This window comes from Siphateles boraxobius, unplaced genomic scaffold (assembly GCF_051911475.1).
Source record: "Siphateles boraxobius isolate OS27281-9 unplaced genomic scaffold, OSU_SipBor_1 7, whole genome shotgun sequence".
Taxonomy (NCBI): domain Eukaryota; kingdom Metazoa; phylum Chordata; class Actinopteri; order Cypriniformes; family Leuciscidae; genus Siphateles; species Siphateles boraxobius.
Window position 1 is genome coordinate 33,953,910 of NW_027509197.1, and position 12,459 is coordinate 33,966,368.

The 12,459-nt window shown below is 35.5% G+C and overlaps 1 protein-coding gene across 6 annotated transcripts in view; it reads right to left on the reverse strand.

Moving 5' to 3' along the window:
• Positions 1-866: 866 nt before the first annotated feature.
• The window catches only part of pde1a (phosphodiesterase 1A, calmodulin-dependent), a 112,290-nt gene continuing 100,697 nt past the window's right edge, over positions 867-12,459 (reverse strand). For all 6 annotated transcript variants that reach the window (XM_077215964.1, XM_077215970.1, XM_077215965.1 and 3 more), the window contains 9 exons: positions 10,208-10,348; positions 9,905-10,005; positions 7,105-7,230; positions 6,871-6,972; positions 5,058-5,178; positions 4,591-4,672; positions 3,622-3,736; positions 3,349-3,536; positions 867-2,424 (listed from right to left, as the gene is read on the reverse strand). In XM_077215964.1, coding sequence (XP_077072079.1) covers positions 2,156-2,424; positions 3,349-3,536; positions 3,622-3,736; positions 4,591-4,672; positions 5,058-5,178; positions 6,871-6,972; positions 7,105-7,230; positions 9,905-10,005; positions 10,208-10,348 — 1,245 coding nt within the window. In that variant the 3' untranslated portion in view covers positions 867-2,155. The remainder of the gene's footprint in view (positions 2,425-3,348; positions 3,537-3,621; positions 3,737-4,590; positions 4,673-5,057; positions 5,179-6,870; positions 6,973-7,104; positions 7,231-9,904; positions 10,006-10,207; positions 10,349-12,459) is intronic.

Consider the following 12,459-nt stretch of genomic DNA (forward strand, 5'->3'; position numbering starts at 1 on the left):
CACACACACACACACACACACAATGAAAATAATGAAATTATGTGAAAATAATCAGCCTTCATCAGTTATAAGGTTGTGTCAGAATAGATTTCTACACAATAACAGGGCAATTTTTGAATGTGTTTGAACAGATGAGAGCTTGTTAACAGCGCCATATTCATATTTTTTAAACATTAAATCTGTAGTAAATGTTGAACAAGTATTTCCAACACATGTACTGTATGAATAACAAAATGTCTCAGTCTCTTATTGTTGACTTCAGTATAGCACATTTATAAAGTTTGTAAAGCCTTAACAATTATAGGTTGATCTCACAAAACTAAGAAATGTCTTGGTACATTTCCCGCAAAAAAATGAAAAGGAAAAAAATGTAATAAATTTTGTTGCATAAAAAACAAAGGCTTTTTTTTTGAATGATGACATTTTCACGACAATTAAAATTCCCCTCTTTAATTCATATGAATGCAAAAAAATGTATATATTAAACTTACAATTATACTTTATAAATGTATTGTACAGTTTTTATGGTGGTATTTGTTGTACTGAATTTATGATGGTTTTAATTTTAAAGCAAAAAAAAATAAAAAAATCATTCCATCCAAAAAGGAAGATTTTACACACACACGCACGCACGCACACACACAGACACACACAATGCTTCACCCTTAAAAAACAATTCTTAAGTTACATTTTCAACAGATATTCTTCTTTTTTATGCTTTTCTGTTTAATAAACTTACTTTTTTACAATTTAACCGACCCTGAGCTCAAATGTGCTTTCAATCTCTGTGTGTGTGAAGGTGAAGACAGCAAGTGTAACATCAGCCCACACATCAGACCTGAAATAAGATACAAATAACAACAATCTTGTTTTCGGCCATTTATGTCATATATAATGCAAAAAAAAAAAAAATCAGTATTTTCACATAAACATTATAAAACATGATACAGTGATTTGGTAGCATATGTTTAGCATGTTCAGAGATTCTGAGAATGTCTGTGTTCAGAAAAGCATACTACTCATACAGTTTCTGTAGTATCTAATAAAGTATGTATACAGAGCACAGTATTCTGAAATGATCTACAACATCTGCAAAATGAGCAGTAAACACTGAATAATGTATCCCACAATGCAATGTGCTTAATTTGACCTGCTCATTTCCAGTGTCATGAAAAGGATGCAATATTAGCTTCCAAATGTTAACATGTTTTTACACAAAACTAGATTGTAAATGCAAAATAGGGCATATTACTGTTTTAAATGTGTATTGTTACAAAATGCATTCTGTTTCACTATTTTAAACAGTACATGCTGCACAGTATTCATTAAATAAATTAGTATTCCATTCCAAACACCGCCAAATGTATGTAACATTTATTTAGACACTGTACTAAAATACTGTATGGATTTAAAGGGACACAGTTCTCTTCATTTAGAGAGTGTGATTGAAGGGACATCAACATTGTTCGTTAAAATGAAATATCGCCCCCTTGAGGACATGTACCTCTACTGTTAAGTAAAAATTGGCTCATGATTTCATAGGTTTCATAAAATTTTACAGCTGCACATACTATACGTGTCATGCTACAATAATAAAAAAAAAGCTCTTTATGCATTGTTCTGGAAATTGGAGGGGATAACATTCATAAGTCTACAGAGACACATCATGCCAGAATGAAGTACGTAAAATATTCCAGTCATTCTGACCTAATGTGCCGCAAAGAGCTGGTAAGCATGACCGTATCAAGAATAAAATACGGAAACTAATTGTGGTGCAAAGGGTAGCTGCGTAATCTTTAATAAATAACGACACAGTCTACAAACAAAGAAAAAAAAATGATTACAAAAAAAAACAAAAAAACTAATTGAACAAACAGGAAAAAGCCCAGGAAGCAAATAGGTTGTGTTTCAGGGACTTGCTAAATACTCCTCAAGGGATGATAGAGGTCTGTCTCCAGCAATAACGCAGTCGCCATGACAACACCGCACACTACAGTCTCTAGGAGTCGCTCCGTGGACATTCCGTGCGTCCGTCTGCACAATTATCCCTCCGAGCCCGAGAGTATAATAGCATTACAACACAATGAGGACAATGCTGTGTACATCATCCTGTTTCTGATTAAAAACATTCATGCTCCATACCGTTCGTGAGACGTCAGGCTCTTTTACCGTTCCAAGGCAGAGTTTCTGAGCTGTGTTCCTCTGATGAACCGTCGCCCGGTCCTTCCAAAGGGGACTGGGAACTCTGGTCCAGAGAGTCTTGGGATGAGTGAGTCGAGTCCGTGTTGTTAATTTCATTCAGGGACTTTGACTCCGAGTCGAGACTCCCTCTGGCTGGACTGCTGCGAGACAGTGTGACTTGTGTTTTCCTCATGGACTCCTCTTCCAGGTCTGACATTCTCTCATGTTGCTTATTGGCCAACTCTGGGAAGAGACAGGAAGTGAGATCAGATCTGGGATACCATATTATCTCCTTGCGCTGAGATGAAGAAATGTGTTATCATTAAAAGAAATTCAATTGAGTTTTACTTCCATTATTTATGTTATTTATTACATAAAGTCAAACGTGACACTCAACAAATCTAGCCAGTTCAGATATTTCATGTGTTCTAGCTCAAGCACACCTGTTGCAACTAATCAAGGGCTTCATTAGTTGAGCTATTTCAATGACTTTTGTTTGATTTGCCTGGTAAACTCTACATTATGGGGACAAAATGTCCCCACAAAGATGACATTTATTGAGACATTTATTACCCAAATTATAGTTTTGGTCCCAATGAGGAAAAGAGTTATGAATCATACCAAGTGATGTTTTTTAAAATGTAAATATGCAGAAAGGTTTCTGTGATGGGTTGTGTTTAGGAGTAAGGTTAGTGTAAGAGGATAGAATATACAGTTTGTACAGTATAAAATCATTATGTATATGGAAAGTCCCCATAAAATATATAAACACAACTGTGTGTGTGTGTGTGTGTGTGTGTGTGTGTGTGTGTGTGTGTGTGTGTGTGTGTGTGTGTGTGTGTGTGTGTGTGTGTGTGTGTGTGTGTGTGTGTGTGTGTGTGTGTGTGTGTGTGTGTGTGTGTGTAAATATCATCTTTTGTGTTCAGCAGAAAAAAATAAATTCATACAGGTTTGGAACAAGTTGAGGGTGAGTAAATGATGACAGAATTTTCATTTTTGGGTGAACTATCCCTTTAAGACACATCTCCTTTAATATAACCTATTTGCCATAAAAACATTTTTCAAAATTGAGTCAAGAATCCTAGAATTCTATATAGAACCCCATTGAACTTTTTATTCTAAGAGTGCATGTTGACTGTATAGAAACACGAACAGATGCGTGCACACCTTGAACAGACAGCTCTTTCCAGCGCTCCTTGTTGTTCTGGATGATCTCAGAGAGCAGGTGTCGGACATGTTTCAGGTCGATGCCGCACAGAGAGTAGTCTGTAGTGGCTCCCGTCTCCTCGTTGGAACCCCGACCGCTGTGTCTCTGTACCGCCTCCACCACCGCAGCTGAGCCCCGACCCGTCAAACTGCACCACACGAGCAGATTACAGACAGATTATCATCCCTGAATCAAACACCTTTAGCCTGATAAACATGTGACCATCACCTCACCTTGACCTGCGGACACCCCCAGATTTTACAGCTTCCTCTATGAGAGGACTAATAATCTTCTCTGTGGTGTCGACCAGAACAGAGAACGTGGGTTCGACGATGAAATCGATGAACCCTTTGAAGGAAAAACAATGTTGTTTGTTTAGAAGCCTTTGTCGTTCATTTAACCAGCTAGAAACTTCAATCAAGACATATGAAGTTGTGTCATTAATCAAACCACATTTATTTTATGCTCCATTAAATATTACAAGAGAGCATGTTAAAGTCTCAGCAGCCTCTTGATGGCAGTAAAGAGCTGAAAATGACTGGACTGAAGGCACGTCTGTATGGATATGTTCATAACAGCATAGTTACAGCATAGTTCATAACAGCATTTCTACAGTATTAAATATGCACAGTTTGCATCGAATACATGGATGTTCATGAGTGGTTTCCAGAAACCATCTTGCAGCAAAAAAAAAAAGATACTTGACATTTATTTATCTATTTATTTTTATTGCTATCCTGAAAAGTCTAAAATAAAAATATTTAAAAATTAAAAAATTAAAAATAAATATATGTACAATAGAGAGATGAAAAACAATATATTATTTACTTTACAAAGTATTACTATTACTGTTCAAATTGATTGATTTAGTATAAAGAATGTAAAGGTTAAAGATCAGAAAAAGTAGCATTCTGTAAAAAAAAAATAGATTCTCTAAAATTCTGATATTGCTTCTAGTTCATCAACCTTGAAAATAGAAGGTTAAGTTGAGTGCATTGCATTGTGGGATACAGAATTCCATGCAGTGTGCTTATTTTGGCAAATGTAGCAGATTGTCTGTGTATTCCATACATAAAATATGCCAAGTAAGCAAGCATACATACTACAGTATATACCACAGAGATAATAGAAGTATGTGAGCGCTGTTCCAAACACGGCCTTGGCTATCAGAGATCACATGTAAATATGTGTGTAAGTTTTACCTATCTGAGACTGGGCAATCATGGTGGCTTTCCGGTCACATAGTGGAGAGAACGGCAGACCTAGTTCTGCCTCCTTGTCACCCTGCAGAGACAATAAAAAAATTACTCGTACTGGTTCAAAGCCTTGTGAACAGTCTAATAAAATGTTCCTCTTCCCTCTTTGTTCTTAAAAAGCCAAACAGAGAGAGAGAGACATCATGTTCCCATGACTTCTAAGCCAACAGGATTTTCACTCAAAAATTGCTAGAAAGTTCTCACAAAGTATGTTTTTTGACTGGTAGGTGTATGTTTAATTCAAAAATATAATTTATAATTTTTATTACCGACTACATTGCATCTGCATAAGCTCTTCGATTGATTTGAACTTTCTCCGACAGTTCACCCAGATAATGTATGAGTCTGTAGTAATTGTGTATCTCTGGGAGTTCTGCTTGTGTTATTGGAGATAAATATTATGATGTGTGTACCTGTCTGAAGAACTCCTCCATTAGGGCTTGTGTCCAGCGGTAGTGCAGCTTCCAGCCCTTAGCAGGGTGACTGATATCAGCCGCGTGCAGCATCAGGGACAGCACTTTAGCCTTGTCTATTCTGATAGACACACATTCATCACAGCTTCATCAGTCAGATACAAAGATAGAAAGTTATGAATCCATAAATTACACACACATTCACATTCGCAAACGAAGGACATGGGATGATAGTGTCTTAAGGCCTCGATACACTTCAAGCAAAATAAAAGAACGAAATGGTGTAACATAATTTCGAACAAAATCAGAAAAAAACGAAGTTTGTTTCTTTGACGTGGAAATCGCTAGTTCATTTGACGTCTCCGAATGAAAACATGACCACACTGGAGAGTCGCTTTATAGTAAATGTTGTTGTAATTCTAATTGAAAGAGACAGTTTTTTCATGTTTAATACTGTAAAGCTGCTTGATTTTAAGCAATCTATTGTATAAAGTGGTTTAAAAATAAACGTGACGTGACTTTACCGGAGTGCTGAATTGCGGAGCTTACGCAAACATTCACATCTCTATAATCAGATGCTTTCTTAAGTACTGTTTACTCACTGCTGTCATCTTTGTTGCGTGTTTATTTTGTTATTGAAAGGAAAGCGCGCTGCACATATTTACAAATTCATCTAATCGACGCCCTCAGGCGTCGGGATGTTCGCTAACAGTATACCGCTGCTCATGTAGTATTTTCAAACTTTTTTTTTAAAAAAAGAAAAAAAAGAAAAAACTTTACAGTGAGTATATCGTGGCCTTTAATGACATCATCATCCTCTCTGTCTGTCTCTCTGTTTCTCTACAATTTGCAATAGTTTAACTCTAGTAACTGTAGTAACAGCAAGGTTTTGCCAGAAATACTACGATCTTCCTTTTTATTACAGTAACAGTAACATTTCGCTTAGTAGATTAAGCTACTAATAAGTCAGTTTGGAAAAAAAAGAATATGCCAAAGGAATTATAAAAAAAAAAAGTACTAATAACAGTACTAATATTTCGTACCAAATACAATATATATATGCAAATCTAATAAAATTTTAGATACTGTGATATAGTCAAAACATGTGGCACTGAAGAATGCAGTAATGATGCTAAAAATTCAGCTTTGTCAGCACAGGAATAAATTACATTTTAAAATATATTAAAATAGAAAAAAAAGAAAAAAAATATTTTAAATTATAATATTATTTCACAATATTACTGTATTTTTAGTTGAGAATAAGAGACTTTTTTGAACTGCACTTTTAATTTACGGTCTATTAGCTATATTATGTAAATTTTTCTTTGGCACTTACAAAAAAAAACCTCCAAAATTAAAAGACAGACAGAAATAGACTAGGCAGACATAAAATTAATTTAAAAATAAACTTCAAGACGTCAAGAGTCTTAAAATAACTAGTTGAAGTCCAACAATTTCTGCCAACAAAAAGAATTTATTGCATTAGAAGCACGCATTTGAAATGCCAAATAAAGAGGAAGAATATCCTCATAGATCTGAAATGCTTTTTGTCCCATGAGTTGGGAAAATAGATCCTGTAGTTAGTTTATTTCCAATAATTTTATGAGCCTGTGTTTAATGATAAGCTATAGAAAACTTTAGCAGTTGATACATTTATTTAATCACAGAATACTGTACGTCATACCACCCAGTTCTAATGGGTACTACGCAAGAAGTATGACACATTATAATAACGAAGACACACCGTCACACTCATTCATTAACACCCTCGCGTTCACAAACACTCAGAGTGAACAGCAGGGGCGTCACTCACCCCTCCGGCTGCTGGAGTGTGTTCCTCATGGTCTTGATCTGCTGGAAATGGCAGGACATATCTGTGCTCATGACCATCTCGATCACCAGTGTCCGCAGCTCCCTGTGGGAAGCACAACACAGCGGCTCATCAGAACACAAAGCACATGCACTTTCCCAGAACAGATCCTCCATCCGCAGAACGGGACGTCCGAGGACATTGTTTCCCAGCGTTGAGTGTCAAACCCCAGCATACCTCCAGTCATCTTTAGAGAGGTTGACCAGGATGTTCATCTCATCCTCTTGCATGAGTCTGTAGGCTGCGCTCACATGGTGGTTTTCCAGAACCGAGCGATCGTTGTACAGGATGGCCACTTCTGATCTGTGCAGAAACAATGGAAGAGGAGTCAAAAATGTCCTATATGTTCCAATTACTTTGACACCTTTATGCCATTGCAGTTACTTTTTAAAAGGTTAGTACACCAAAAAAAAAAAATTCCCTTCATGATTTATTCACCTTCATGTCATTCCAAGTCTGTATGACTTTCTTTCTTTCGTGGAAAGCTTATTTGAAAGCTTATTGTCACCAGGGGCTGTCAAGCTTCAAAAGACAAAAAAAAAAAAAAAAAACCACCATAAAAATAGCTTGAAAGTAGATCTGACTCATGCAGTACCTTTCAAGGCTTTTGAAGTTTTGTGTGGTGAAAAGAACGACATTTAAATGTTCTTTTTCACTGAAAATATTGCTGAGTTTTTCAAAACAGTCATGTGACACACAAGAACCAATTGCATTTGGGATCATTGATGTCAAACTTGGCATGACAGGTCTAAAAGGGCCACTTTTAAATTTAACACAAGACCTTGGTTGCACTTGTACATATTCGATTTGTTTTTTGCATATTCATAATGTTGGTAATGAGACTAATGGTGCACTGGCACAATTTGCACATGAGCTTGCAATTTTTGTGTTGGTTGGTTTGGGTCACTATATACTTTCATTGTATGGACATTTTCAGATTTCCTCCTTTTTCCTCCGTGTCCCATGCAAAAAAGAAAGAAGAGTCAAAATGGATTTATAAAGATGAAAAAAAAAATTCACCTTTTTTTCCTTTTTTTTAAGAATACCATATGTGCTGATGCTTTAAAATAGAAAAATAAATTGTATGTTAACATGAAAAACCAGTATTGAAACAAAAAACTCTTACATACCATTAAAATATTTGAGGTTGGTAATATTTTTTTATGTTTTTGAAAATGAAATCTGTTTGAAATGAAGAATGTTTAAAAGAGCAGCATTTAGTTGAAATATAAATATTTTGCAGCATTATAAATGTCTTTATTGATACTGACTTTAAAAACTTTACTGATACTGACTTAAAAAAAGCACCTCAATACGGAGCCCCCAAAGGGACATGAAGAAAAAAATATGAGTTGGGAGGAAAAATTATTTGTCAATGCTTTATTTTCTCTTGCAAATGTTTTGCGTTCCCTCAATACATTATTCATTCGCTCGCAAAATGTTTATGTTCCCCCGAGAAACTTTGCTTTTACTCGCAAAGAACACAAAGGTTTTGCAAGCAAAAGCAAACATTTTTGTGATGGAAAGCAAAGTTTGTCTGGGAAACGCAAAACATTTGCGAGAGAACGCAAAAGCATTGACTTCATATTTTCCCTCCCATCTCATATTTTTCCCCTTAGGGGCTCCGTACCTCAAGAACCCTATATAGCCAAAAAAAAAAGTTTCTCAATAAGAACGGGTTATTTTTCTGAACCAAAGTCCAGAAGAACTCTACTATATCTTACTGTAAGTTCCTGCCAGTCAGTATCCAACTTTTCGCCTTTCCACACAAATATATTTCTGTGAAAATCCCTTTCATTTAGTGAGGCAGACAGTACTCAGGAGATTTACTTTTCATTCACTTGAGGAGTAAATCTGAAGTGCACTAAAAGACAAGGTGTAACATCAGCTGTAATCAGAGATATTAAGAGTAATGGCTCCAATTTGTCCCATCACACAAGCCTTGTATCCCACAATTCACTGATGATGGAGCGCTCCTCCAAAATCACTGTATACTGCAGCTCTGTCCTTGCCATCGGGTTTTGTCCGCTGCAAAAGCAAGTGCTGAGATGTACTTCTTCGAAGAATGATGTCTGCTATGGGCTGTCATGCAAAATGAGGCCTGCTGTACATCTCAAGGATCCTTTGGCATGTATTAATGTGAATAAGATGCGCGGCCTGACGTGAACCAACACAGAGCAACAACAACATGAACGTAGATTCTGACGTAGATTCTCCCACTGAAGATTAATTGAAAACATGACAAATTCCGCTCTCAGCCCCACGATAGCCCACCACAAGGAAGATAAACTGTGTTAGAAATATGACCAGTGGATTCTCTCTCTCTCTATTATAAATAAACACACACTCTCACACACACCTACGCAGGCAGCGTTCTAATGCATCACAGATGCATTCAATTCGTTCCAAATGGTAGGTAGAATCATTCATTTTATGAGATTCCGAGACAGTATCACATGCATCCTTCACAGAGAAGGCAATTCCATAATGCATTGTGATAAGTTTGTATCAGTACAAATATCATATACATGGTGGGTAAAGCAAAATAAATGCTATTTATAAATATTAATGTTACATACACATATTATAAATATTTTATAAATATGAATAAATGTCAAATGAGAGTATTTTTAAATATATTTTATACTGTAAAAATGAAGCACTAAAATTATTGACTGGAAATAAATAAAAACAGAAGACAAAAGCACATTACGAAATGACTAAAAATGAGATGAAAATGAACATGTTCAGATTCAAAATATTAATACAATTATAATAAACCTAAAATAAAAACTAAAATAGCGCTGCTCTAGATCATAAGGCTTGATGTGATGGTGTGTTTGGAAGCTGGTCTGAAGCTAGTTTTTATAACAGTTACCTTCATACAAAAACACAGAGCATCATTACGGCAGCTACTTTCAATTTTGGACAATTTATTGAGATTATTGGCTGCTTTTTATTGGAGGTCATCACACACCTGGTCTGGATGTGGAAGTTATTGGTCGTTCCAGTGTGTTCAAAGTCGTGGATAGCAGCGGCAAACACCATGGCCAATATTTCCAGTTCAGTGAGCCAGTGCTGTGGGAGAGCAGAGCAGTCAGCCATTACCCAAATAATCATCATTACCATCATTCAACATCATTACAATGCATTTCAACAGCTGCGCATATTAACCTGCAAGTTAAGACCTCAAGCGTTCAGCTCGTATTGACTACAAACAGATGTCATATTTGTTTTGTCAGTGCGAGACAAGCATACAGAATTCACTGAGCGCTCTCACCATAATGCCAGTGTGGAGCATCAGATAGTGTGCCGTCTGCGTGACATCAGCAGCGTGGATCAGATTGTGGTAGGGGTTTCTGTGCTTGCTGTAACCCATTTCCAGAGCTTCCACAAATGACACCAAGGAGGACACTGGTATCTACAGAGAAAAACAATCCCAGTTACAAAACTAGACTGCTTGTTATTGTGCATTTCAACCACACAGTTCAACAGTTTGGTGGCAGTAAGAATGTTTTGATAGAAATTAACGATGCACTTTATTTTACAGAATGTGCACTTTCAATGTACTTACAGTGTGCTTACTTAAGAAAGTACTGGTTAATATAAGGTAACAACAGGGGTTAAGGTTAGGTTCAGGGTTACATTACCCAGTTAGCGTCAGTACTACAAGAAGTACATAGAACTGTATGTAAATGCGAAACAGGACTGTAAATATTAAATTAATATTATTTAGTTAAAACATATTAAATTGATCAAAAAATTAATAAAATTAAAAAATAACATTTTAAATCTTGCTTTGCAGCTGTTTTAGTTTAAGTACTATACTAAAACTGACAAATAAAATAAAGATAAAGATAAAAATTTAATATTTTTTTACTACAAAATGAAAACTGAAATTATAAAAACCTAATTCAATATATTAATGAAGTTTTTCTTGTTTTATGAAGTTTTAAATGTTTTTGAAAAGTCTTTTATGTGCACAAAGACTGCATTTATTTGATTAAAAATACTGTAAAAAATATTGTGAAATATTATTAAAGTTAAAAATAGCTTTTCTTTTTGAATATATTGTAAATGTAATTTACTCCTGTGATGGCAAAACTGATAAAAAAAAGTAATTGGGGAAAACCTGATACACTGTACAATTTAAAAGTACGGCTGTGTATTGAGATCTTTTAAAATTCATACTTTAATTCAACAAGCATTAAACTGATTCAATTGACAGTGAAGACATTTATAATGTAACAAATAAATGCGGTTCCCTTTCAGTACTGTACGTTTTTCAGTCCGACTACATCTCCGTTCCCTCCTTCAGGGAATGTGGGTTACATACGTAACCGAGACGTTCTTTTGAACTTTCTATTCATCACAGAAAAAAATTATGAATTTTATAGAAATATCAGCTTCCACAAATATTTTAAGCAGCAATGTTTTCAACATTGATAATAATAATTATTATAATATCCTATAATTATTATTAATAATTGAGCACCAATAAAAATTGAGCACTAAATCAGCATATTAGCATCAGCATAAGGATCATTACATTTTACAAAATATTAAAACAAAAAACTGTTATTTTAAAATGTAATAATATTTCACAATATTACAGTTTTCACTCTATTTTAGATCAAATAAATTCAGCCTTGGTGAGCAGAAGATACTTCTTTCAAAACCATAAAAAATTATTGTGTTAAAGAGAAGAAAAACTGGCTTTAGTTTTGGATTCCCAACCCGAATAGAGACACAGAATGGGCCTTCAAGCTGCAGTCTGAGGCTTTAAATGTCCTGCCACAGCAGATTAATGGAGCATGTTACAGGCAACCGAAAGGCTTCCTGTAAGGGAACAGTTTTCAGCAGCGAAATATACAATCACACGGACAGCAGGGACTCCATACCTAACCACCGAAACCCAAACACAGGCAGTGCGTGTCTGCTTGTGCGTGTGTGTGTGTGTGTGTGTGTGTGTGTGTGTGTGTGTGTGTGTGTGTGTGTGTGTGTGTGTGTGTGTGTGTGTGTGTGTGTGTGTGTGTGTGTTGAGACCCTATCATCACTTGTGAAAAGGGTAAGAAGTGATGAGAGCTGACACAATGGTAAAAAACAAAGAAGTAGATGCAAAATGTCAGATGCCTCATATATCACACATAAATCTCCTGTTACAGGGTAATAACACCAACTTTGGTTAGAAAAATAAAGTGTAATTCCAAAAGGATGAAATCATAAGAAATAGATCACATAACTCATGAATGTTGTTTCAAAAATGTATGACTTTCTTTCGTTAAACACAAAGAGAACATGAAGTGCTTGCTACTTTTTTCTATGCAATTACAACGAACGGAGACTGGCGCTTTCAAGTTTAAAAAATGAAGCAAAAGCACCATAAATGTATCATAAAAGTAATCCAAAAAGTAGTTTGATACCATACAACAGCTTTGTGTCATGAATGAACGTGATGTGAACGAATCATTACTGAGTTTGATATTTTCAATTGATCATTTGATCTGGTATTGATTTAGTTATTGGCCCTGT